This window comes from Channa argus, chromosome 18 (genome assembly GCF_033026475.1).
Source record: "Channa argus isolate prfri chromosome 18, Channa argus male v1.0, whole genome shotgun sequence".
In the NCBI taxonomy this organism is placed as follows: Eukaryota; Metazoa; Chordata; class Actinopteri; order Anabantiformes; family Channidae; genus Channa; species Channa argus.
The window spans coordinates 12,633,602-12,657,016 of NC_090214.1; the positions used below are offsets into that span (position 1 = coordinate 12,633,602).

Here is a 23,415-nt window from a genome sequence, read left to right on the forward strand (position 1 = left end):
ACTTTTTTGACTAGTGAATGGTTCAAACCATATTAAGGACAATTTCATGCATCATTACAAGAGTCTTTACAGTGAGATATTTCCCATGAAAAACAAGTGTGAATAGATTTGTGCACCTCCATCAAAGCAGTTTGTAATTTGGAGCCCTGTGCAGCTGATTCAGAATTAGTGATTCCCTTAGAATCAAATTATCATGAGGAATTGTTGGTACAGTGAAAGACTTAAATGAGGCAAAAGAGCATGAATGATAATGAGTGCAAGACGTACTCAAGGATATGCAAAAGCAAGGAGCGAGTGGCAAAAACAGGCTGTTAGAGAGTTGAATTGTAGTGCAAAGCTTCAGCCTTAATCATTAGAAAGAGAGCACAAGAGAAGAGTGCGTTGGAAGGTTTTTGAGTGTGTGGGGGTAACATAAAACCAGCTCTCCCACAACACACACAGGGGAGGGGAGCCTTCTTTAAACTGAGCCTTCGCACAATGCACTGGGCTCTTTTATCCCGGCAGTGAAAGGATGAGGCCAGATGAATGACAAAAGGAGAGAATGGGGATCTGGGTTGGCCCCGGCATGGAAGACAGGGAGGGAAAAGAGAGAGAGGAGGGTCGGGGGTGTGTTTCCCAAACCAACCTTTTCTATGAAAATTTCAAGAGGGAGGGAAGAGGCTGAGCCAGAGAAAACACAGCTTTTACTAGTAAGATGAGGAAGAAATGTATGCGTACACAAAGAATTTGAGTTTAATGATTTCTTTACTGGCTTGTACACAAACGTACAAAAATAATACAGCACTCGTCTCCACATGACATCATGTCATCATCACAGTGTTACAAACGTTCAGAAATAAAAGAATACAAACCAAACAAATTCAAAAATCAAACATGATGGAACATCTGCATCACTCAGGAAAATTCAGCTGTTTCCTCCTGCTTGAAATGAAGCAAGACCAGAAACACAACTTGGTCCAAAGAAGTCAGCACTTTTTTCTTAAAAAAAACAAACCCAAAAAACATCTCAACTCATGTACACCAATCTGGTAGCTGGCTCCTTACGTCATAAATGTTATGACCCTGGTAAGCCAAACAACCACACAACCGTGCAATTTTTAACCATGTTACAATGATCTTACCATCAAATGTATTATTCCCCTTTCAAAAAAACAGGAAGACAGCACTTCAGAAAAGAAAGTGCCCCATGATATCATCATCATCATCATCAGAGTCGATATATATATCCATATGTATATATATACATACACCCAATCACAGAGATACACGCATCTTTGTTTTAAAAAAACACAATGTTTTTTTCCACAAAGTAACACACACATTATGAAATCATCACCTGGAGCATATATTTATACAATAGTATTTTGTTGTGTTTGTTTTTCTTTCTATTCAGAAAAATTAAAATGTTGACACATATAAGCCAACTTTTCAACAACAGTCATCAGTGCAATATTCAAATAAAAAAGACAAAAACATCAAGTTTAAGACAAGCGATGCATATTTCATTTGTTGCCTCACATCAATCTATACCTTGATGCAGAGGATCTATCACTTCGGTTACTTGTGGTTGTTCCAGGCTTAAAATGGGAAGTTCTCAGGATGACTGTTTTACCAAGCACCACTGGGCCACAAGAGAAGCACACAAACACACAGACACACTTCAATTATAAAACACACACACACACGCTTTCAAAAACTTCTCATGAGGTAAACCAGTGCAACTGTGAAGATTTTAACTGTTGGCCATTTGAGCAGTAGACTTTAAAAAAAAGTAACATCATCATTAACAAAAAAAAAAAAACAAAAAAAAAAACATACAAGCAGCATTGATACAAATGTTAGGGTGCCATGACTTTCAAAATGCACTAGGCAAGTTTACGAAACCAAATTCTTTTTTTTCTCCTTTCTTCCTTTTCTATAATATCCTGCAATAGTCATGTGTCTTCATCGTCCAACAGTAAGGGTCCTGCTCAGTAGTAGTAACTATTCCAAAGCCTTGGCTCCTGCAGTTACCCCGTACAAACACTGGGGGCGCACAAGGCTCCGCATTTTTTGTGCAATAAAACTCCCTGCATTTATAAGTCATGCGATACAATTCCATTTGTGTATGACCGAAGATAATAGAAAAAAATACGACCATACAGGCAGATGAGAAAAAAAAAAAAAAAACAGAGAGAGAAAGAGAGGAAAACATTGGCTGTGTGTGTGTGTGTGTGAGAGAGAGAGACAGATACTCAGCGAGAGAACCACAGACTCCCCTTGCTGGAAGACAAAATTATGCTTTGCTTGAATTGGTTTGGTTGTAGTGTAAAATAAACTGTCCCGACTGAGGATGCAGGAATTGGTTCATTGCATCTTCCGTATTTAAGTCATTATGTCTGTTAGGCTACAGTGGAAAACATAACATACTGGCATGCAGATGATGAGACAAACTGTGGATCTCTTCAGACTCCAAACAACGTGGCAGAATGGTGAGAGAGAGCTGAACAGCTTGAGAATACTTTATAGTCGAGGTAGCTGGCAAAAGGCAACCAAACAAAGTCCTTTTAATGGGAGGGGGAGACAGTCCTCTTGATGGTCAAAGGGCTTTTACATGGGGAGGCGGTCTGGGATTACTGTGGGTGGGTGTGTCAGGTCTACCTCCACACGGAATAGTTTATACTACGAGTCTGAAGCAGCTTGAGTCACCCTAGATATTCTTACACTTATAGATTTTTTAAGAAGAACCACAACATATTCAAAATGCATCTTCTTAATGTACCTTCATAAATAAAAAAAGAAGAAGCCCAACCTGCTTTCACAGTGACGACTAGGATGTTAATAAAATACTGAAAGGAGATTATAAAGTGAATTCCAAATGCGACTTTTTTTTTGTTTTGATACAAAGCGAAAGCAGCGGTTTTTTTTTTCTTTTAGTAACACAATGACCATTGGCAAAGTGGTCGCACTGGCCTGAAAAGTTGGACACCAGCATAGCAGAGCGCATTCAGCTATTGTCTGTTTTTTCTTTAAAAAACAAACAAACAAACAAACAAAAAAAAACACAGAAACAAGGTAAAGCTATTGTGTACAGTACTTCACAACATTGATGAAGTCAATTGTTGTTACATAAGGATTACACATCTGAAAAGCGTGTTGGGTAGCCATAATGCCGCTCTTTAAGTAAAAAAACTGAATCAATGACTTTCTTTATTGAAGAAAATAGACCTCTGATAGCCAACAGAGGGCAACCCTTCTTCTCTTCTCTTGTTCATGTGTCTTCCCTTTCAGATATTCCAGCATGCAGTCATGTAGCATCAAGTGCCATGTTTCATATTAAATAACTTAAAGGGTTTTACAAGTGAACAATGAGGAGCAACAGGTCAAATCTGAGCCCTCGACAAAGACACTATTCAACTGTACTGCAGATGTGGTGGGTGATGGTGGTGGTGCTGGGGTCATGGATAGAAAAAAAAGAACTGATCCATCTGCACTCTGGAGTGCAAAACACGCACATGCGTTGCACAGACACTGGCATGTTTTGTAGTGGACGACACGACCTACACATTCAAGAGAAAAGCTTTAGTACCAGCAAACTCACCGAAAAGGCGTTTCTTTTGTTAAAGATTCGTGCTGAGGCGCTGTGTGTGAACCATGCCGTGCTTCACTCGCGAGTGCAGAGAGGACCCCGTTTGGTTTACAGAGAGGGGAGATTATCGTGCAGGCCTATTTTGTAATTCCTTTTTATATAATTTGGCACAACTAGGCCTATTTAGAAAATAGCAGTTTTTAAGCTTTTACAAGAGCCTGGCTTTCCCGTGTGTTGCAGTTTTATTTTCCACTTATGTTGTTTTGTCGTTTTTTTATTTTCTTATTTTACCTGACAGCAGAGACAGATCACCTGGCGCCAGAGGAGTACTTGGCCTTGGTGATGAGGTATAGCACAATGTCTTGGTGGCCCCCAAAGGCGGCGATGTGTAAAGCGCTCCACCCTTCCCTGTTGGCCAGCCGGATATCTGCACCAAACTTCACCAGCAATTTGACCAGCTCCAGGTTCCCGTCTATGACGGACTGGTGAAGGGCAGTCTGTCCTTCTGGCCCGAAGGAGTTGACGTTGAACTCGCAGTTTGTCATATTCTGCAGCAACGAGTGCAGCTCCTTAGTGTTGCCTTTCTTCACCGCCTCCTGGAAAACCCTCTGCGGCGCAGAGCAGGTCGACACATCCGCCTGGCTCATGGTTGCAGCTCGCTGGAGGGTGGAGGAACCAGTAATCCTGCCTGGACTCTAAAGCTGATAGTAATCGTCTTCTCCCTGTCGAGCGTCTCTGGTCTGGTGCCACACTTACACTGGATTACAACCAGTTAAGGCACTTAAGAAGAACTAACAGAAGAAAATCACTGCATATATCCCAAAAAGGACAAGAGAGGAAATAACACACCCGGTGTGCAAAAATGTTTATATTGAGAGATCCTAAAATCCCTAAAACATTAAAAGGGTGCTCTCAAGCGATCCAGGGCGGGCGGGGGGGTGGGGTGGTCTAGGTGTAGCAGCGCCTCTGTCGCAGCAGCAGGTAGCCTATAGCAGGGGATGGAGAGGGGAGACACCTCCGACTTCACTTGGGGGAACTTGAAGTATGACCACTATCCCCTCCGCACTGCAGCCTCCTCGTGTGCTGGTTCCCCACAGGTTTGTTTTGAACAGCCCGACCTGTTTACTGGCTATATGTCGCTGTTCATTTGGCCAGGGCGTCTGGGAAAGACAAACATGACAAGAGAAGTCCACATGAATACTCCAATTTCTCACCAACAAAGTGCGGGAGAGACCCCACATTCCGCCACATCCAAGTCTGACTGAAAGTCTTGCGCACACATTACGCATGGGCTTCGTTGTTTTGGTTTTTTTTTGCCATTACATATCTCTCGATATGTAATCCTCTGCAGATTTGTGACTTACCTGTGACAGATGGACGGGTCCGTAGCGACGAAAATGATAGAAATCCACCGCGTGGCCCGGTCTGTGTCCTCCGCGCAGTCCGTGCGAATCTCTGCCCTCCTCTGTGCTCCGGGGGAATATTTTACGCGTCCTTTATTTGCATGACAATACCTTCGCAAAGAATCAACTGTGGTGGAATGGGCGGAAACCCGGGGAGGCTATAGGCTGCCGGCTCGGTTAGGGGGAGGGACTAGGACCCTGTGAATCTGCGGGGAGGGGGCGTGGTCGTTCTAGGGGCAGCAAAATGTAGCTGCAGTAATATAAAAAAGTCGCCCATAGCAATATTACAGTGGGCTCTATATCCGAGCTCTTGCAGCCGACCCCAGGACGCAGAGTGGATTGGCTGCAGAGCTGTAAACTGGACCATCCACTGTGGATTATCATCCGCTGGAACGTGAAGCAAAAGGTCAATCGTGTCTCATTGACAGAGATGTTAATGATCAAGAGCTGTAACGGATTTTACCAATGCAAAGCGAAAAGGCCACTGAAGAACAATACCAATCAGAATTTACCCCACAGACCTCATTTTCAGATAACACACTGACCTTATTACTTTATTTATCATAATGTCTGATCTATTATATTTTAAACCTCAGGTAAATAGTAAGCCTCAGCTTACTTCTGGTTCATGGACTATAGTCAAACTTATTTCACCTATTAAGTCGTCCATGTTAATCAAATGGGTTCTTGGAGTCATTAGCAGTGACACAGGGGGTGAATGGGTGCTGATAATGAAATACTATCCAGCAGAAGGTGTACAGTTCACAGCTCTGTGCTGCCGTTGGACTGAACTCCAGTAAACATCTTATCAAGATCTGAAGAAGAACAAATGTGTGAAACTCTTTAATGTAAATCTGTTTTTAAGAAATATATTTTTATATCTCCATGTATTTATGAACTAAGTTTAATAGTGGCCGTCTCACAATTAAATATGTAAAACCCCCGAGAACCCCCGAGTGTGTTCTCTCAGGACAATAAAAGTCTCTGAACCAAGTGGTAAAATAAAAGCTCCTAACGCTCCATAAAAACACCTCAGAGGAGGAGATTGTAGGTGGCTTCCTAAATCATAAACTGCGGATATATTCCAGTTGTTTTTAAATAACTAGACGGTGAGACCTGAAATAACAAAAGCCCGGCGCTACTTCCTTTTTGCAAGTGAAAAGAGGTGACGCGGTGCGTAGATTGACACAGCGCTCAGCTGCCCCAGCCACCGTGGGAACTGGGCGCCTGTGTACGTGTGTGTGTGTACGTGTGTGTGTGTGTGCGAGCGAGGAAAAAGCGGTGACAGTGCTGATAGATATTGATAGATAGAGACACAGTTACAGAAAAAGAATGCGTGTGAAAGTGAGAGAGATGGATAGATAGATAGATAGAGGGAGGGAACTATAGAAACCACACAAGGTATATCTCAGCTAGACTCGGTCCGTTTGCTTCGTTTGTCGACCCATGCTTCATCTCATCCGTGTAACACTTTGCAACCCGCTCTCTGCTCGGCTGCTTTGGCGGCTTTCACACTGTCCTCTTTTTCCCACACTCTGAACTGTACATTTGGCGCACGTCTGTTGCCGCATCTGCCTGCGTGAAAGTGTGTGAGATTATGTGCGTGCACCACGTCAGTGTGGGGCAGACGGCAACAAACATCCCGCATAGGAAGGTCACAACCTACTCAATTTAATTAAAAAACTATGAACATTTCACAGTGAAGTTCGAATTTGCTGTATAGGCGCAGTAGTAGATTATTTACACTGCAAGTTAAAGTCGATAACGTTGTACATTTTAGAAAAGGATCTAAGCCAGTGCGAAAGTTGGATTTGCAACTTGCAGAAGTCAACCAACTTGAAACTTTCAGTACAGTACGTGTAATATTATTTGTATTTAGTGTTCATTGAGTAAAAGTACTTAAGTCCTTAAAATTGTTCTAGTATAAAAAAACAAACGTGCAACAAAAAAACCCAAGGTTAAACACAAACAAACTCTTGTTTATGCATATAGATCGATCATTTGCAGATTGTAAGTTCTATAGGAAGGGGTCGTTTCAACAGTGTAAACGGGTAAGTAAAGTAATATTGCTGCTGTTATATATAACAATATCACAGTGGTTAGAACAGTGGTTACAGTATCACATGTTTATCACACATTTCTGTTGCTGACCATGTAATTGTGATTCATCTGTTTTTGATACTTCCAGGTGCATCTACAGGTGACCGTGTGTTTGCATGCTGCCTATTTATTTTCTGTTTGTTCCGCTGCAGCAAACGGCCCACAGCTGCATATGCTCCAAAACAAAGGCTGTGGCTCTGACTCACTCATAGAAATGCGGTAAATACCTTTTTGACTTGAACTGCAGTTACACCCGTGTTTCTCAGGGTACAATCGTCACGCAGTATGATACATAGTGGAGGGAATGAAGTTCAGGGAATGCACACAGTTATGACTTATGGTTACCTTTTGAAATCTGAATAGAGTTTCTTGGAGGAGGTAAAAGTTTATATTATATGTTTTTTTAGGTCTACTGAATAGTGCAGAACATCTTCTGGAAAATCAGGAACATCTGTCCGCTATCAGAGCTTTTGGCTGCAGTGCGTCTGCACACTTGGAAAACATTTGCACAGACCGCAGGAGCCAAAAGTTTCTCCGATTGGATGAGTTTCTCCCCCAAACATTTGCTCTCCTCTACCCCCCCCCTCCCCCCAACTCTTTGCTTCTGAGTTTTTCTTGGTCTGAGAGCCAGCCAAGATCAGATACAGCCGTTGATACTGTTGTATAGGATAGGTAGGCCTACACATGTTCAAGCGGAGATAAAATAACGAACATCTCTGTCAGTATATCTCTGATACATAGAAACAGCACTACGTGTGTGAAAAAATATCTGCAACAGAAAATTCTCATAACGAAAAAAATCTCATTCCATGCGTGCGTACAGGCGCATGCCAACAACAATGCGCTCCCAGAAGATGTTTTCGTTATCCTTGACTTAAAGTAATGTTGCGGATTTTGCCTAAATGTGCACCTGGGCACAGGGATTGCGTAAATTCTCTTCAAACTCGCAAATGGAAACTGGTCACACAGAGATAATACATGTCGGTTCTGTTTCTATTGCTTTGTGTTGTGTTGATAAACGTGACCTTTTTTATTCTTTTTCTATTTAAGCGACAGCAAAATAACCCAGGGTCGCGCATGCAGTGTTGTGTTGCTGCCCTGTAAACGGAGCTCGGAGACCCGGGGCAGCCGGTGCCAGACGAGACGGGAGGAGCCTCCTTTAGGCCCGGGTTGGGTGCACATGTATGTGGCTGAGAAGGAATGTCCATGCAGGAAAAGCCGCACTGGGACAGAAGATGTAAAATAAACCAAAAATAAATTTATTGGAAAAAAATATCTGGACGATGTGTGCCATTTATGCCCTAAGTACATTGAACTGAACTGCTGAACTGTGTCTGTGCGTGTGTGTGTGTGAGAGAGAGAGAGAGAGAGAGAGAGAGAGAGAGAGAGAGAGAGAGAGTGGTAGAGAGAGGTGACGTTTACTAGGAGGGAGGGCCTTCTAAATCCAATTCATTCCGACCACCACGTGGCCACCGAGCGTGGGAAAGAGGCGAGCTTTTCTTCCCGGCAAAGAAAGAGCAGGTATCATATAACACAGTGCTCCAGCAGAAACCTCGCGCTCCGCACAGAGACAGGGGCTGCGACCACCCGGACAAAGAGTGGGGCTTATTCCTGTGTGGACTTCATTCACAGCAATAAAAATACGTCAGCGTACTTCAATGTTAGTCTAGTTATTGTACAGTGTGCTTTAAAAACCGCGTGGCAACATGCCAAGATCTTTTATAATTTTGCAATCCTGGATGTTTGGGGGCGGGGGGCATTCATGGTACATCTAACTAGAAGAAAAGAAAAATCTAAGTATTTTCTATGATAACACTTATTAAGACAGCTTGATCTCAGAGGCCATATATTGCTGACAAATTCACCCAGTTTATCACAGACCTTTCTCCACACCTGAGAATCTCAGGTGAAAACAGTATGTAACTGTATGTTTTTCTTACATTAAGAGAAAAAATGAATGGAAAGTAAGATAAGAAAGTTAATTAAATAAGATGCTGATAATTAAAATCAATTGAAAACAACTTGGCTCTTTTAATACACCAGAAGGACCTCATCCAACACTTGTGAATTACTGCCCATATATCAAATTTTTCACATTACCACGTTAACCCCCACCTGCCAAAAAACAAACAAACAACAAAACAACAACATCAAAAAAAGAACTACTTGAAAATCCTAACTACTTGACTTGAACATTTCATAAAGATCAGGATACTCTGCTTGAGTCATTTTCTGGACAGAGTAAATGTAAATAATCTCCTTTGTCCAAGACACTTTCATGTTGAACAGAGAAGGGACCCAAAGTACCACAGCTCATCAGGCTCCTCTGTAACACTATTCTTTACAAGTGGCAACACGTATAATGTCTTTATAGATAACTGCATTATGGATGGTGTAACATTACTTGCTGCAACAAAAACCCTACAACTACATTTTGGAATGCCCTTATACAGGCGATAATACAATACAATATGAGGACTTTCTGACCTGTTGTTCAAAAACACGTGATGCTGAAAAATGGCCCGTTCTTCCAGACGACTATGATTTTACTTCCCCCTAAAACAGATCGTTGAGAGAAGACAGATCTGGGACATTATGTAACTGGAAAGCAGCTCAGTTCTCTGCAAACCAGTAACTGAAGTTAAGTGATCAAAGAGCTTTTCGGGCCTTCCCATTAAACCAATCAATGTCTTAAAAAGTGTTTTTAAAAAGATTCAGGAGTAATTCAAAGGGAATTTCATTGTCTGTTACTGGTGAATTGTCAATGAATTCAAATAAGTTCTTATTTCAGCCATCAAAAATACCAAACCAAAACCAAATAACCAAAGTTATTTCCCATTATGACCTGTCTGTAGAAAATACTTATGCTTAAGTATTCTTATACTTTATTGAGCTTAAAACTATTTTAACTCTGCCTTCTAACATAGTTTCACTGTTCAGAAAATGCAGAAAATTATGAATTAAAGAATTTTCCACAGTGGATCTCCTAAAACCGTTTCAGGCAAACCCATTTTCATGGAATAAAACAAATCTAATGAGTGTGAGCAACAAGAAGAGAGTTAAAAAAAAGGGGTGAGAAAATATAGAGAATGTGGTATATGTGTTGGGTTACTCTGTGACCCATATGCTTGCAAGCCTTGGGGCAGGAAACCCCTGCACTCTCACAACTGACAAACATCAGTGAAGCATAGGCTACGTTAACATTGCTGGCCTTAATGATTAGTTCAGATTTTTCTGGTCAGATTCAATCTTTTTGTGTTGTTGGTTTGTGTTCGCAAGTCAGATGTATCCAGATCTATGTGCAAAAACAGCTAAAGGTCCTTAACTGCCATATGCAGATTTAACTAAATTGTTCAAGTAAAAAATCATATTAAAGTCATGAAAAACACAAAATCAGATTTAAGCTACTTCAATTTGAAATTTGAACATAGTCTTAAATGATCAATCGGAGAACTCTTAATCCTTTACAATCTGCTATGTAAATTCTGAAACACCAGAAAAAATAAAAACACCTGAAACCAGTTCAATCTAATGAATTCCCACAGCCTTATAAATTAAATGAAAAATTTATTACCACACATTCGGCTTGGAACTAAATAATAAAAATTATATACATGTAATCACAGAGGAAACATATAGTATCACAGAATACTGAAAAGCCCAGGGAGCTTTTCGGTCACACCATTACAGTAAAATGTTGTCCCCATGTGGGAACCCACAACGTGTTAAATGGGACAAAACTTAAAATGGATGTATTTCTTCATGCATTTTACCATAGCATGGCATGGCACCATAACTTTTGTCATGGAAAAACAACAAAAAGGTGTGTGTGTTGAACACACTGGAAAACACTGACAAAAAGAGTGAAACTAAAGCCTTAGACTATAATTGCCATCCTACTTTTATTTTTTGGATATGTCTGGGAAATTTTAACTCCAGATGTATGGAGTTAAAATCCCCTCCACCCCCACCCCCACATACTGATCACTGTTATATGCCTGGACAGACAGACAAATATATTCATTAGGATGTGTAATTGAAAATGTGTTAAATGTGTTAAAATGTATATTATATTTCAAGAGATAAATCTGAAGCTACTGTTAAAACTTCTCATTTGTAGAATGCCATGCCAATCTTCACAGTATTATCATTATGTATGATGTAGTTTAACTGGATTTCATGACATCTGTGCACCTTGTATATTAAGTAAACTATAGGCACTACACGAATCAGTGATGTGGGACTGTAATGGGCCCTGCAGCTGATTCGGCATCCTCGTGTGTTATGTTTAAGACTTCCTGAAACATGGAGAGGACACGGCCAAAGTGAGAGCCTTCCCAGAACACCTTGCCACATCTGGTGCAGACGTAGAAAAGTGGTATCCTCGGCAGGAGGGCAGGCGGCACTGTGTGGAGCTGTATGGGTGCCCCCCCAGGAAAGGTCAGAGTGTCTGGGTCCAGCCCTGAAAGGGGGGCCCAGTGACACTGAAGGGCATACCTGGGGAGTTCAGGGGTCACCTTATAGGTCAAGATGTCACCAAGCTTTTCTTCCTCTTGTTGATGCAACCTCTGTGTTGTATGGTCAGTGTTTTCCTGTTTCTGTATAAACCCTACAACCATAACACAAAACAGTCAAAAATAAATTGGGATCAGGTTAAATTTGGTGTAACCGCTTCCAGACAAGTAAAGGCATGTAGGTAGATACACCACATATTCTATTAAGTAAATGCTGTTTAATTCTCATTGAGTATAATAAATAAGTGCAACAAAATAAGTAATAAACTTCTGCCTATGTTTCCACATAGGCAGAGGGGTTTGACTGACCTTTCTGTTTTAGCATCCTGATCATGTCCTCTTTGGGCACTGCCACATACTGATCACTGTTACACGCCTGAACAAAAAGACAAATATATTCATTAGCAGCAAAGATTAAAAAGGAAATGTTTAAGAGCTTTTACTCATCCTCTTGAAAAAATCTTTCGATTGGTCCTTACCAGTTCACTCCATAATTCAGTTATGGGGTTATAATTTCGACAGCTGTGATATTTTAAAGAAGTTTTTTAGCTTATGTATTCTCCTAAAAATAGGTCTAAAGCAAGGCCACTGAGCCTGATAATGTGTGTTGACCTATTCACAGTAATGGCAAACAGAAATTTTTCCCAGGTTGTTGCTTTAGTGTGAAAGGGTCTTAAGTGATAAAGGATCAGATCTGAATGTAGAGACAGCGTTTACACATCAGTAACATTCACATGTTCATGCTGCCCTCTTCTCCATCGTAAAGGTCTCCCTGGTATGACATTAGTGACCTCTTGTCTGCCAGCCCTAACATGCACACACACTCGTCTGTAAGCCATCCTGACAGCACGTCGGTGCTAAAAGCCTTGTCAACACACCTGAGCTCCACCCAGCAAACAGCATTCCACCTAAATGGGCTGTAAATCAAACAGAGATCCTTGACTTGCTCACTTACTGCTAGTTTGTCCCTCTTTACAGAAAAAAATTTGAATGTAAATGGAGAAATCAGGCAAATACATCCATCCAACATAAAAGTACTGTATGTCTTCTCCCCTGTGAGCACAGGCAGAGCTGTGTTTGCCTCTGTGGTAACTGAGGTCAGGACAGGAGAAAGCAGCTAGACAGTGGAGGTGTGGGAATAGAAGGTGTCATCTCCTGTCTTATGTCTGTGGGAATCAAGCCCGTCTCTCACTCGGCAAATTCTGTATTTTCACTTTGTATTCTGCCTTAAACACACACACACAAATTAACCAGACAGACAAAACACTTTACAATTCACACAGACTTCACTACAGTGCACATAAACTGCATGCATTCAAATGCTCTCAGCGCATACACATGGCTCACATACGAGCGTAAAGGCAGCCAGGAAAAAAGACCCAGCTATTTGCTCAGCTCAAAGTTTCCCAGAGTCGAGCAAGCCAGAACCTGCTCTGAACTCTCAAGGCTAATCCATGGACAGGCACGCACACACGCACACCGTCTCTTCCACACGCAACCTGAATGGAAATAATTCTAACTATAATGAATTCAATTAGCTAAAAAAGTAAACATCCTGGAGAGAAAAATAACATAATAAAATATATTTAGAAACCACTATATGAGAAATGTCTGTGATATAACACACATCATAATGATATCAGATAGCACATATTGGTGCATAAAAATTGCTTTAAATCGATATATGATTCATGAAAACAGTCATGAAACTGGAGCTTGGTCAAACTGGTGAGGACTTGTACTTGAATAAATACAGATGGCAGTCCTGTGCCTTCATCTAAGAGTGGAAAATGGGCTGAACCGGATGATTCTGGTGAGCTTTTTTCTGTTTTTGGCCTTGTGTAGGACATGAAGATGTGATTTTTTCCACAGCACCACTAGCGTACCAGAGTTTTATAGCACACAGTTGTCATAGCGAGGAGAGTAAGCACAAATGTATACAGATACCTTAACTGCAGTTCCTGCACATCTAGCGATACACCATAAAGCAGTATGGGCATGTGTTCACAGACAAAACATCATGTTTGTCATCATCAAGAAGCACAGAATGTGGCTTCAGTCACAACAGTCAGTGCAGGCTGGTCAAAAGTGCTATTTAATACTATCGATGCCTGCAATATGTCTAGACTGACAGTGTTTAAACATATCCTTTGGGTGCACGTCTTTTAACCACATCTCATGAGCTTCTCCCTAAAAGGCTGAAAGTACAAATCAATTTTAAAAATTAAATCAGCAAGAATAAATATAACTTTAATTTAATTCAGATTCATGTCTACAAAGAACTGCTACATTATCTTGCTATGTCTGCCCTTTGTTCTTTCTATGCTTTTCAGGGAACCTCCTGCATTCTCACTCTCCGTGTGGCCATGCCAGAGAAAGAATGCTCCTTGCCCTGACAACAAAGGCTATCTAAAGTGTGATACTGTGTTTCAAAGGATGGGAGGTGGTGGAAAAAGAAGAGAGAAAGGGGGATATGGAGAGGAAGTAGAAGGGGAGGGGGGGATTTTGCCCTAAAACGCTCAAACACACTCTCACACTGCACTGGCTCTGCAGGCAGCTCCCATGGGAAAATCTTCGACCAATCTCAAAAGGCGGTGCTTTTAGGGGCGATGTAGGTCACATGGTTTGAGCAACCAATTGTGCGCTGGTGATTTGATTCAAATTGCAGTAAGGCAGGTAAAGGGCAGCATGGGAATTAGGAAAAAACAAGATTAGAGCAAAACCCTTACAACCATTTTCCTTTGAAAATGCTATTTTCATTCAGTGATTTTTAAGTAAGTAAAGGTTAGACATGATTCAATGGTTGCTTCCTTCATCCCGTGTTTGGGATGTTCTGCTATAGTTGCTTCCCTGTCATTCTGCTGAGCAGATATAACATTTCTGTAGTCATCATGCATCTATATATCAAGGATCCACTATAAGTGGGATGGCATACTTAAATGGAAGACACCTTATAGTGTTATAGAAATGATGGAGAAGTTACCAGATCAAAACCGCTATACCTTTTCCTATATTTTCACGAACAGTCCCAATGTCATGGTAGGTGGTTGCTAAATGGATGCAAACTGCAACAAGTCTTTTTTTTGACTACCAGAAAAAAGCACTTCCCAGCAATGCCGCATCAGAAAAAGCTGACATCATTTCAGAGTTAATCATTAGAATAAGGTCGTTATCTGTTCTCAGCCTGCAGTGTCATACCCATAACCAAAAAGCAGAGAGTCACCAAATCAGTGGTGACAGTTTTGATTGAATTACTATTGAGACTACTATAGAGCAGGAACATGAAGGAAATAGTACCATGACCTACTAAATGTACTTTCCCACAGTATCATAAGGGTACCTGGCCAGTGTCTCAGGCCTACATTCTGAGGTAATTGCCAGCTCTGTTAACTAACCACAGTAACCTGACAGCAACATGAACTTGGACCATAGCAGAGCTTGTTGGGGCTTGACATCATGCACACCTTCCTTTGACTCACTTGTACACATGTACAAACATTCACGCTCGCACATACCACACAGGATTGCAAAAGATGTAAAAACACACATGCAAATCTCACACTCGCACACCCATCCCTGACTCATGCTGCACCCACTCATTTCACCTGCATGAAACACAAAATTATAGAAATCATATTACTTCCTGATTTTCCCATGAATCCAAATCATGCAGCTGACAGGGACAGTTTGCTTTTAAGTTTAACTTTGTTTAGAGCAAGCTGTGCATGAAAACAACATGGATGGGGGTATGCAGATTCTGTAAGTCCATCCATTCATTCCTGTTGTTTAATATGTTTAGTTTAAGGATTGAAGGTGTGCAAACCTATTCACCAACATCTATTTCCTTTTTGGCAATAAACTCTCTGAGCTTTATTGTTTCTTCTTTTAACAAGAGAAAAAAATATCAAATATATTTCTTTAACATTGTATACCAAACTTTAGACGACCATTCAACCTTTAATAGCACTTCCCTTGAATAATTTATCTCCAAACAAATAAAGCATCTACATGTTAAATTTGAATAATTATTTAAATGGTATATATTTGTAATAAGAGAAAACAAATAGTGCTGCATTAACTTTTTTCAAATCATGCGCCTCCATCTAACACTATCCTCTGCATCTTCTTCTCTCACACCGACTAACTTAAAGGCTAAAAACATAAGCTATGTTAAATTTGATATAATTAATGATGATGGTTGTGTGTAGTGATTAGAACATGTTTTACATTTATTAGGACATAAATTTATTATAAAAGGAGATGCAACAGATAATACTAATAATGGAACACCATGCCTTTTTGTTGCTTCCTTTCAAAATGTGTTGAAAAAAATTTGCCGATTTCTATATTATTTGTTTACTCTCCCTCAGTCTCTTAAAATTCTTGATCAGTCATTTTGTTTCCTTGTCTTGTCATCATCCACTTTTACAATTTTTCACCCTCCATTCTGTCTCAAGATTTTTGTCTTTTCTTTCCTCCCTCCATTGCTCCCTTTATTAGATCTTTATTAGAGCGCAATAAAGAGGTAATGAAGAAGATAATAGTCTAGAGTCTAGCAGGTCCACATCTTTCTTGAAGCTCTATTTACCTCATTCCAGTGTTCCCTTCAGTCTCCCTCTCTCCTTAGTTCTGGTTGTCTCTCACCTCTAACCTCTTTCTTTCTCTTTTTTTCCAAGTACTCTTTTTTTCCTCACTCTCTTCAAATGCCAGATAACTGGAGCTGTTCTAATCCAAACAGCCCAGGAAAACAACGTCCTGAAAAGGTCTGTTGAGCAATGGCTTTTGAAGAGGGATAAGAACAGCTCATCTCAAAACCATAAAGAGATGGATTAAACTGCCAACCAGCCTCTATTGATATGTTGCTTTTTTCATTATGAGTTAAAATAAAAACAACCAGATGGTAAACAGTTTGCCAGTTTGAAGGGAAATGTGATGAGTGTCAGATTTAACACTTGGTCTACAATGTATTTAAACTGTAGTATTACTCATGTTGGTCTTGGGTTGGCACAACTGAAAGCTGTTCTCAGCTTCAGAAGTTCAGCATCTAAACAACAACTACTACAAACTGGTTTAAAAGAAGCAGATGAGATAAACAAACTTGGCAGTCCAATGATTGAATACTTGACACCTACGGGCAATTTAGAGCCATCAGTTTACTGAACGTTCATGTCTTTGGACTGTGCGAGGAAACCAGAGTACCTGGAGGAAAACCATTCAAATACGAGCAAATCACGGAAACTCCACATAAAAAAGGCTGCAACTGGCAGATAGATTCCAACTGTGGAACTTCTAGGTGTGTGGCGGCAGCACTAACACTCCACCATTGTGATGCCTGAAGTTTGGAACTTATTTCTTCTGAGTAAATATTTTTTTAAGAGTTACATAATGTAGCTTTAAACAGAGACCTATATAAAACCATCATCATTTAAATTTAATTTAAAAGTCACATTTAAGTGTTAACTAATGCAAATTACTGCCAATTCAGCTGCATGCCTTTGCTCAATCAATTACTAAATTTAATTACACACTAAAAAAACCCACATGTATAATGTGTTAGACAGCGAAGATTGGAGCTACATAGATGTTGAAAAGAAAACATTAGAAGAAAATGGGGAAAAGCATTAGCAAATAGCAAATCTGGATTATTATCAATATCTATTTAACTGAAAGAAAACTCCTACTGAACCACATGGAGAGCCTGCCTATGTACTGACGTTTACACTTGCTTACACAAACTGCCTGTCATTTTTCCCAAGCCTTCATTGCACCCATTCAACCCGATGTTGTAACATCTACAGCTTTCCTCGACATGAGCTAACAACTCTCAAACTGTCACTACACCCACACACTCCAAACTGAAATTCCACCCACTCGACCTGAATCCATCAACCTGAACTACATCTGCGCTCATACACACAAACACAGACAGAAAGCGCCGTCATGGGAGAGCCACTGGCAGATTCCTTTGCTCAGTGTTTATCACTGCTAGTGCATATTTCACCCTCCAGCCTCTCTCCTCACCCATTCTCTCACTTTTCCTTTTTTCTCTCTCATGTCTTCCTGGTGTAGAGTCATGCAGGCATGTAGAGAATGTTATTGTAGTGCGGAGTGATTCATCCAGGACTGTAAATATTGACAGTGGTGACTGCTGCTGCTCTAGTATGTTCTCTCCTAATTTTCTGCAAGAGAACAGAGAGGAAGCAACTCTCCCACATGGTTTCTTGACAGGTGAGGTGTCAGCATTGGGCCAGACAATTTACATTTTCTGTCTAGTGGCTTGAAAGCCGAATGCTTTTGTAACCTGATGTGGGAGTAACAAACACATGGCAATGGACAGTATTACCACAGTATTTTAGAAAAGACCAAAGGTAGATGATAATGAAACATTTTCAAGATTTTCTGAGGTTGAGACTAATGCACAGTTATCAGTAATGTTCTAGCACTAAAACTAGTTTGTCAATCCTTATTCGATCCTTCTCCACTTCACTGCACAATACTGCTTTATGAATGCCTTTTTTGTTTTGGTTAAGTTTCTTTTCCACTTGGTCAGTCATAATGTTCTGCTCCTATTTTTGAACAAACACTTTTAGGTTACTACTGACAATTCTGCTGGTTTCGCTGGCCGTGGTGGACATTCTAGCAAATTTGCAGAAATAACACAGACCCAACTGATAAGGCAGTGGGCACCCAAACAGAATGCCAGTGAAACATTTGATGTTTTCATTCAATCAGATCAATTAAGCCCAAAGGTAAGCCCACTAGGTGGTTGATTTTCAGACCCAGCATCAACTGCCTGAATTGCATTACACGCAATTTGTAAAATTGTGCATATGCATGACCATGAGGGTCCATGTGAAATGACATTGGTCAGTTTCCCATGTACTGCACAAGGGTCCATGCATGGAGACACCCACTATAGAAAACACGGAAATGCATATGTGTCTGCTGTCTATGTCCATTTTTGGAATATATCTGCCATCCATATATACATACCAACCTAATTACTAAATGCCCCTTCCCACCTCCAATCTGATGCAGTTCCATACTTTTCCCATGGTAAAAATTAATGAAACCATTATCATGGTGATCAAAACCTTTACCTTAACCTTTTCTCATTATTAAACCTTTTCATTTTTGAAACACCTCTCTCCATTCTACCATGGATCAACAGTTGTTTTAAATAAATCAAACAGCCAACATATTTTTCTGGTACTGCTCACATAGGGACCAAAACAGAACTAAACAACAAAAGTGTTGGTTTTGACTCCTCAGTTTGACCAACTAAGCCACTTTTAATATTTTTTATATATATTTTATTAAATCTCAGGAAAATAAATTAGCAAGCCTTGTTAAAATGTGATTTTACTGACAGCACTAATGGCGGCAGGGGCTCAAGGGGGCGACAGGGGCTCAGTTGGGAAGAGTGGGCGCCTACTGACCATAGGGTCGGAGGTTCACACCCCACACAAACTGTCCCTGAGCAATACACTGAACTCCCAACAGTCCATCTCCATCCCCAGCCGTGCAGTGCCGGTGCCAAGGAAGGCCACTGAGCGTAAAAACGGTGCCAAATCAACATGTGGACAAAATGATCCGCTGTGGTGACACTGAACTCACAGGATAAGCTGAAAGGACAAAAATAAATAAATAAATAAAAAAACCAATGGCCAACTGGTTCATGAGACAATGGAGCGAGATGCTGTGAATGATGGTAACATCATTACTGCTTTAAACTTGCCAAACTCAGAGGCACTTGTGGAGCTACACAGACACACATCTAGGTCTATCTCAGAATCATCACATTTATTATCAGGACAGCCAGCTCACAGTGGATAGGTTATAAGAGGGTGAGATAAAGGCAAATAAAATAGCAAAAGGTCTTAGGGTTAAGTGGCAATAATGGTCCAGGATAAGAAGTGTGTGTGTGTGTGCGTGTGTGTGTCTGTTTCAAAGCATCTCTGGTAGCCTTGTTCATGTCAACAGGAGACACGAAAGAGGGACACACTAAGCGGAGAGGTAGAGGGGAAGGTAAAAAAGGGAGGGTGTGGGTTAAAAGGAAGCAGTACATGATGGTGAACAAAGGCTGAAGGGAATGAGAGGACTGAGGTGGAGGAGGGTAAGGGAGAGTTAAGGAGAAGTGGGTCGGAGGTGAGAGGTTGGGGTATTTGAGCAGGGGAGGGGAGGGGACTTGTGGTAAAGGGGTGCACCTCTAGTGTTAATACAATGAGGTAAAACTCGAAGAAAAGACGATGGAGAGAGTTCCTGTGTCATACACCCTCTTTAATTCCACCCTTCCTTCCCTCTCTCCCCTCCCCTCCCTCTGCTGCTGCTCCCTCGCTGCGACTGGCCCCAGCAAATTCCCTAGGGCCAGGGGCAGTCCCCTTTCAGTCTCTAGTGACAGTAATTAGAAGTGTGGGAACTGAATCTGTCCCTCTTTCTGAGCCCCGCACTCCCACCCATACCCCTCCCTCCCTTGCTCACTCACTTGCTCCCTCATTTGCTTGCCTTCGCCCCTCTCTAAACAAGCTTCCAGCTCTTAGCCTTCCCCTCAACTTCCTTTGACACCTTTTTTTTGCACCCCACCCAAAACTTGATCTCAGAAAGTGGCATCTACCCACAAAAAGAATCTCACATGAGGATATCTAAGATAACCATTTAGTAAAATGAACGTATGTGCAAACCTACATGTCATCAAATAATGAAAACTGAAGTTTTTAACCTGTCAGGTTTAAGGATACTGAAGATATGATGTCACCTACTAGCAGATGCAGTAAAAAAGAATAATTGAACAAAATCCCACTTTGGCTAAATCCTCATAGGCCACCTGTGACGGTCATGGGAGCTTCCCATCACACGCACTCACACACATACACACACTCATCCCTATACCCTTCATTCGCACACCCCCCTTACCCACCACCCCTAACTCCAACGCCGCCCCCTCCACAGCCACAGAGTCCCCCTATCTCTTCGAACAGAGCAACGCTGTCTCTCCCGCTCTCTGTCAAGCCCACCGCCACCACCCCAGCCCCCATTCGCTATCTCCGCGGTGATAACCATGGGAACAGCAGCACTGTGGGAACGGGCCACCAGTTGACCAAAATAGACAGCAGGAAAATGGAGGGAAAGAGAGAAAGAAAGGGCTCCCTGCATCCAAAGACAGTCTGCGTGTATGCATGTGTGTGTATGTGTGTGTGTGTGTGTGTGTGTGTGTGTGTGTGTGTGTAGGATGTCCATGGGATGATCTAGACCGACAGGTACTCAGGCACTCGAGTCACCTTGGGTATCCACCAGTAACAAAGAAGAATGCGGGGTGGCTTAAGTTGCCACACTAATTCAATAATGGATATGCAGCTTTGGTTTGAGTTGGTGGGACCTCACAAAAACATGCACATTTAACCATCTTACCCTTGCAAGATAGCAGTGCCCCATGCAAAAAGGCTACACCCTTGACCATGAACACCCACACCCATACTGCATACTAATACTTCACCATCACACACCCAGTCACACCCGCAACCACACACCTCTAAAAAAGCTCACGTGCAAAGACAAGCACTTAGTCTAAACATTTACATAAGTTCAGGAATGATATGACTGGAATGGCTGGAATGTAGTGGTGCAAAGATTACCTCTTATTAATACAAGTGCTGATCCACTGAAAGGGATGAAGACACCAGTAATTAAGCACTAAGATTCACTTAAAAGATTATAAATCTTAACTGTAAAATGTCATAATATATTGCTTTTTGCTTTTTCTTTTAATTGTTGTCACTTGTTCTTGCTCTTCATCATCATATGTATAATTGCAGTTGATCCAGTATCATTTCTTTTCATTAGGAAGCACATCATGACCCAATTTTATGACTTAAGGTAATATTATTATCACCAAATTATTATCACCAATTTATTGTCTGTGTACCCAGAATCACATTAGAGATATTGGAAACTGAGTAAAAGAAAACTACAATGGTTTAGCCATGTTTCAAAGAAGATTAATAATGTTTGGCATAAATATTTGTGCTATAGCCAAAGGTGGTGTTTTCCAGAGAACACAGTCCAAAATACATACACGTAAACCCACTTGTCAGACTTTATGGCCTTAGTTAAAAGGCTGGGATGGGATTCCTATGAGAAACATAGGACACTGGTTTTCTTTAGCCTGAAAGAGGAGGAGGAAAATGGGGAAAGACGCAAGTTGCGCATCATCATTTTTTTTACCTAGTGTGTGTTTAATTTTCCATTCCATTTATATCCTGCATGCTATCTACATAGCAACTCCTTAGAAAAGTCTTGGGTTGTATTCTTTTTTTTTTTTATCCCCCTTTAGCTCTTCCCCAAACCTATTACAGTATTTCTCTATCATTACGTCTATCTCTGTCAGATTTCTCTTTTTACTTTCCCTTTTTTCAATAAGTTATTATTAATCCCTTGTATCTAACTCCTTTTTCTTTCAGCATAGTTCATTTCTTTTCTTCCTCTCCCTATGTTGCTATTTGTCATACACAGTATCTCTTCATTACACTCTTTCATTGCTCTTCTCGCTTCTGATTTCTATCAATCCATCCATCCTCTCTATCCATTTACACTGCCCCCTTTGCTCTTTCAGGCCTTTCCCAGGCCAAGCTGCCTGACCTCTTCAGCCACCTTTTTGCTCCCTGGGGGCAAAGAGGGGGGTGTCTTCCCACCCTGCAATGACTTTCACTTTAATCTGACTATGAGTATGGCCTTAGTTAACAGGCTGTGATGGGACAGAAGAAAAAGAAGGAGAAAAACAGAGAAAATGTGTGTGATTGTGTGTGTGTGTCTGCCAAGTCTGGAGCTCCCAAAGCAAACACACATCTAACCTCCTGATAGCATCGCATCACGAAAACTACAGGCCTTGGGAAGAAGTGGTCCAAGACATAGTTTTAGGTCTTAAGGCTGGGTTAGTCTCACATTCCCAAGATCTTCACATGCACTTACAAACAGCACATACAAACACAGGTCAGAGATTATAAGAATGTAGAGGCTCTTGCTTATGACACAAACACAGTCAGAATATTCATCAGTAGTAATAGTTTCACACAAAGGATTAGCAATATATCACTGAATCATCAACTTCCAAACACACACAAACACAAAGGTGGAGTTTGCAAACCGCAAACTGAGTGTGTGTGTGTGTGTGTGTGTGTGTGTGTGTGTGTGTGTGTGTGTGTGTGTGTGGTGGTGTTGGTGGGGTGGGGGGGTGGGGGGTGTGTTACATTCTATTATCTCTGTCTCCATGAGGTATAAATTGAACTGTTGAAACAACTCAATTTCAAAAACAGCACACAAACACGCACACACATACACACAAACACACTTGCATTAAAATATGGTGAGTACATATACAGGGGTAAATGTTTTTTTTTTTTAATGAGCGTTCTTTTAAAATACATGTTGTTGAAATATTAAGCACATTTAAAAATCCTAAGCAAGACTTTATAGTAATTTATATTTCCCTAAATTGGGAATCATACAACATCCACCTTTTTAAAACTCCAACAGAGTCATGTCAGGGATTGTCTTTCATCTTTTCATCTTAGCAGTCCTGAAACTCTATAAACAGGAGACAGGAAGACACATGCAACCACAAAATTTCAATACCCCTACTCTTGTGTGACTCTAAGCATAAACAATAGACCACACACATTCATCATGCAGACAGACAGCAATCATGAGCTAGAAGGTAGCTAAAATTATGTAGTTAGGAACCCAACATTAGCACTTTGTAGCAGGGGAGCTATGACATGATTTGCTTCCTAGAACTTCTTATGCCCCTGGGGATGTTGTTGTAAACCCAAATCTG

At 41.0% G+C, this 23,415-nt stretch overlaps 2 protein-coding genes and 1 long non-coding RNA gene across 7 annotated transcripts in view; 1 reads left to right on the forward strand and 2 right to left on the reverse strand.

The window, feature by feature from the left end:
• Positions 1 to 708: 708 nt before the first annotated feature.
• On the reverse strand, positions 709 to 5,285 carry nrarpa (NOTCH regulated ankyrin repeat protein a). The gene is made up of 2 exons (XM_067483409.1): positions 4,933 to 5,285; positions 709 to 4,728 (listed from the first exon to the last, which is right to left on the reverse strand). The coding sequence occupies exon 2, from the start codon at positions 4,213 to 4,215 to the stop codon at positions 3,877 to 3,879; it is 339 nt and encodes a 112-aa protein (XP_067339510.1). The 5' UTR covers positions 4,216 to 4,728; positions 4,933 to 5,285; the 3' UTR covers positions 709 to 3,876.
• An 889-nt stretch (positions 5,286 to 6,174) lies between these two features.
• Positions 6,175 to 8,944, forward strand: LOC137103259 (uncharacterized). 2 transcript variants are annotated; one of them, XR_010911438.1, is made up of 4 exons: positions 6,175 to 6,824; positions 6,964 to 7,022; positions 7,160 to 7,290; positions 8,122 to 8,944. It is a non-coding gene; the product is annotated as an uncharacterized lncRNA (long non-coding RNA). The 2 variants fall into 2 exon arrangements; XR_010911437.1 differs by having other exon boundaries at positions 6,175 to 7,022.
• A 1,681-nt stretch (positions 8,945 to 10,625) lies between these two features.
• exd3 (exonuclease 3'-5' domain containing 3) overlaps positions 10,626 to 23,415 on the reverse strand; it is a 35,361-nt gene continuing 22,571 nt past the window's right edge. For all 4 annotated transcript variants that reach the window (XM_067483408.1, XM_067483405.1, XM_067483406.1 and 1 more), the window contains 2 exons: positions 11,895 to 11,961; positions 10,626 to 11,680 (listed from right to left, as the gene is read on the reverse strand). In XM_067483408.1, coding sequence (XP_067339509.1) covers positions 11,301 to 11,680; positions 11,895 to 11,961 — 447 coding nt within the window. In that variant the 3' untranslated portion in view covers positions 10,626 to 11,300. The remainder of the gene's footprint in view (positions 11,681 to 11,894; positions 11,962 to 23,415) is intronic.

Bases quoted from the DNA above. Each gene is read 5' to 3' on its own strand.
- nrarpa (XM_067483409.1), bottom strand. From the start codon at position 4,215: ATGAGCCAGGCGGATGTGTCGACCTGCTCTGCGCCGCAGAGGGTTTTC.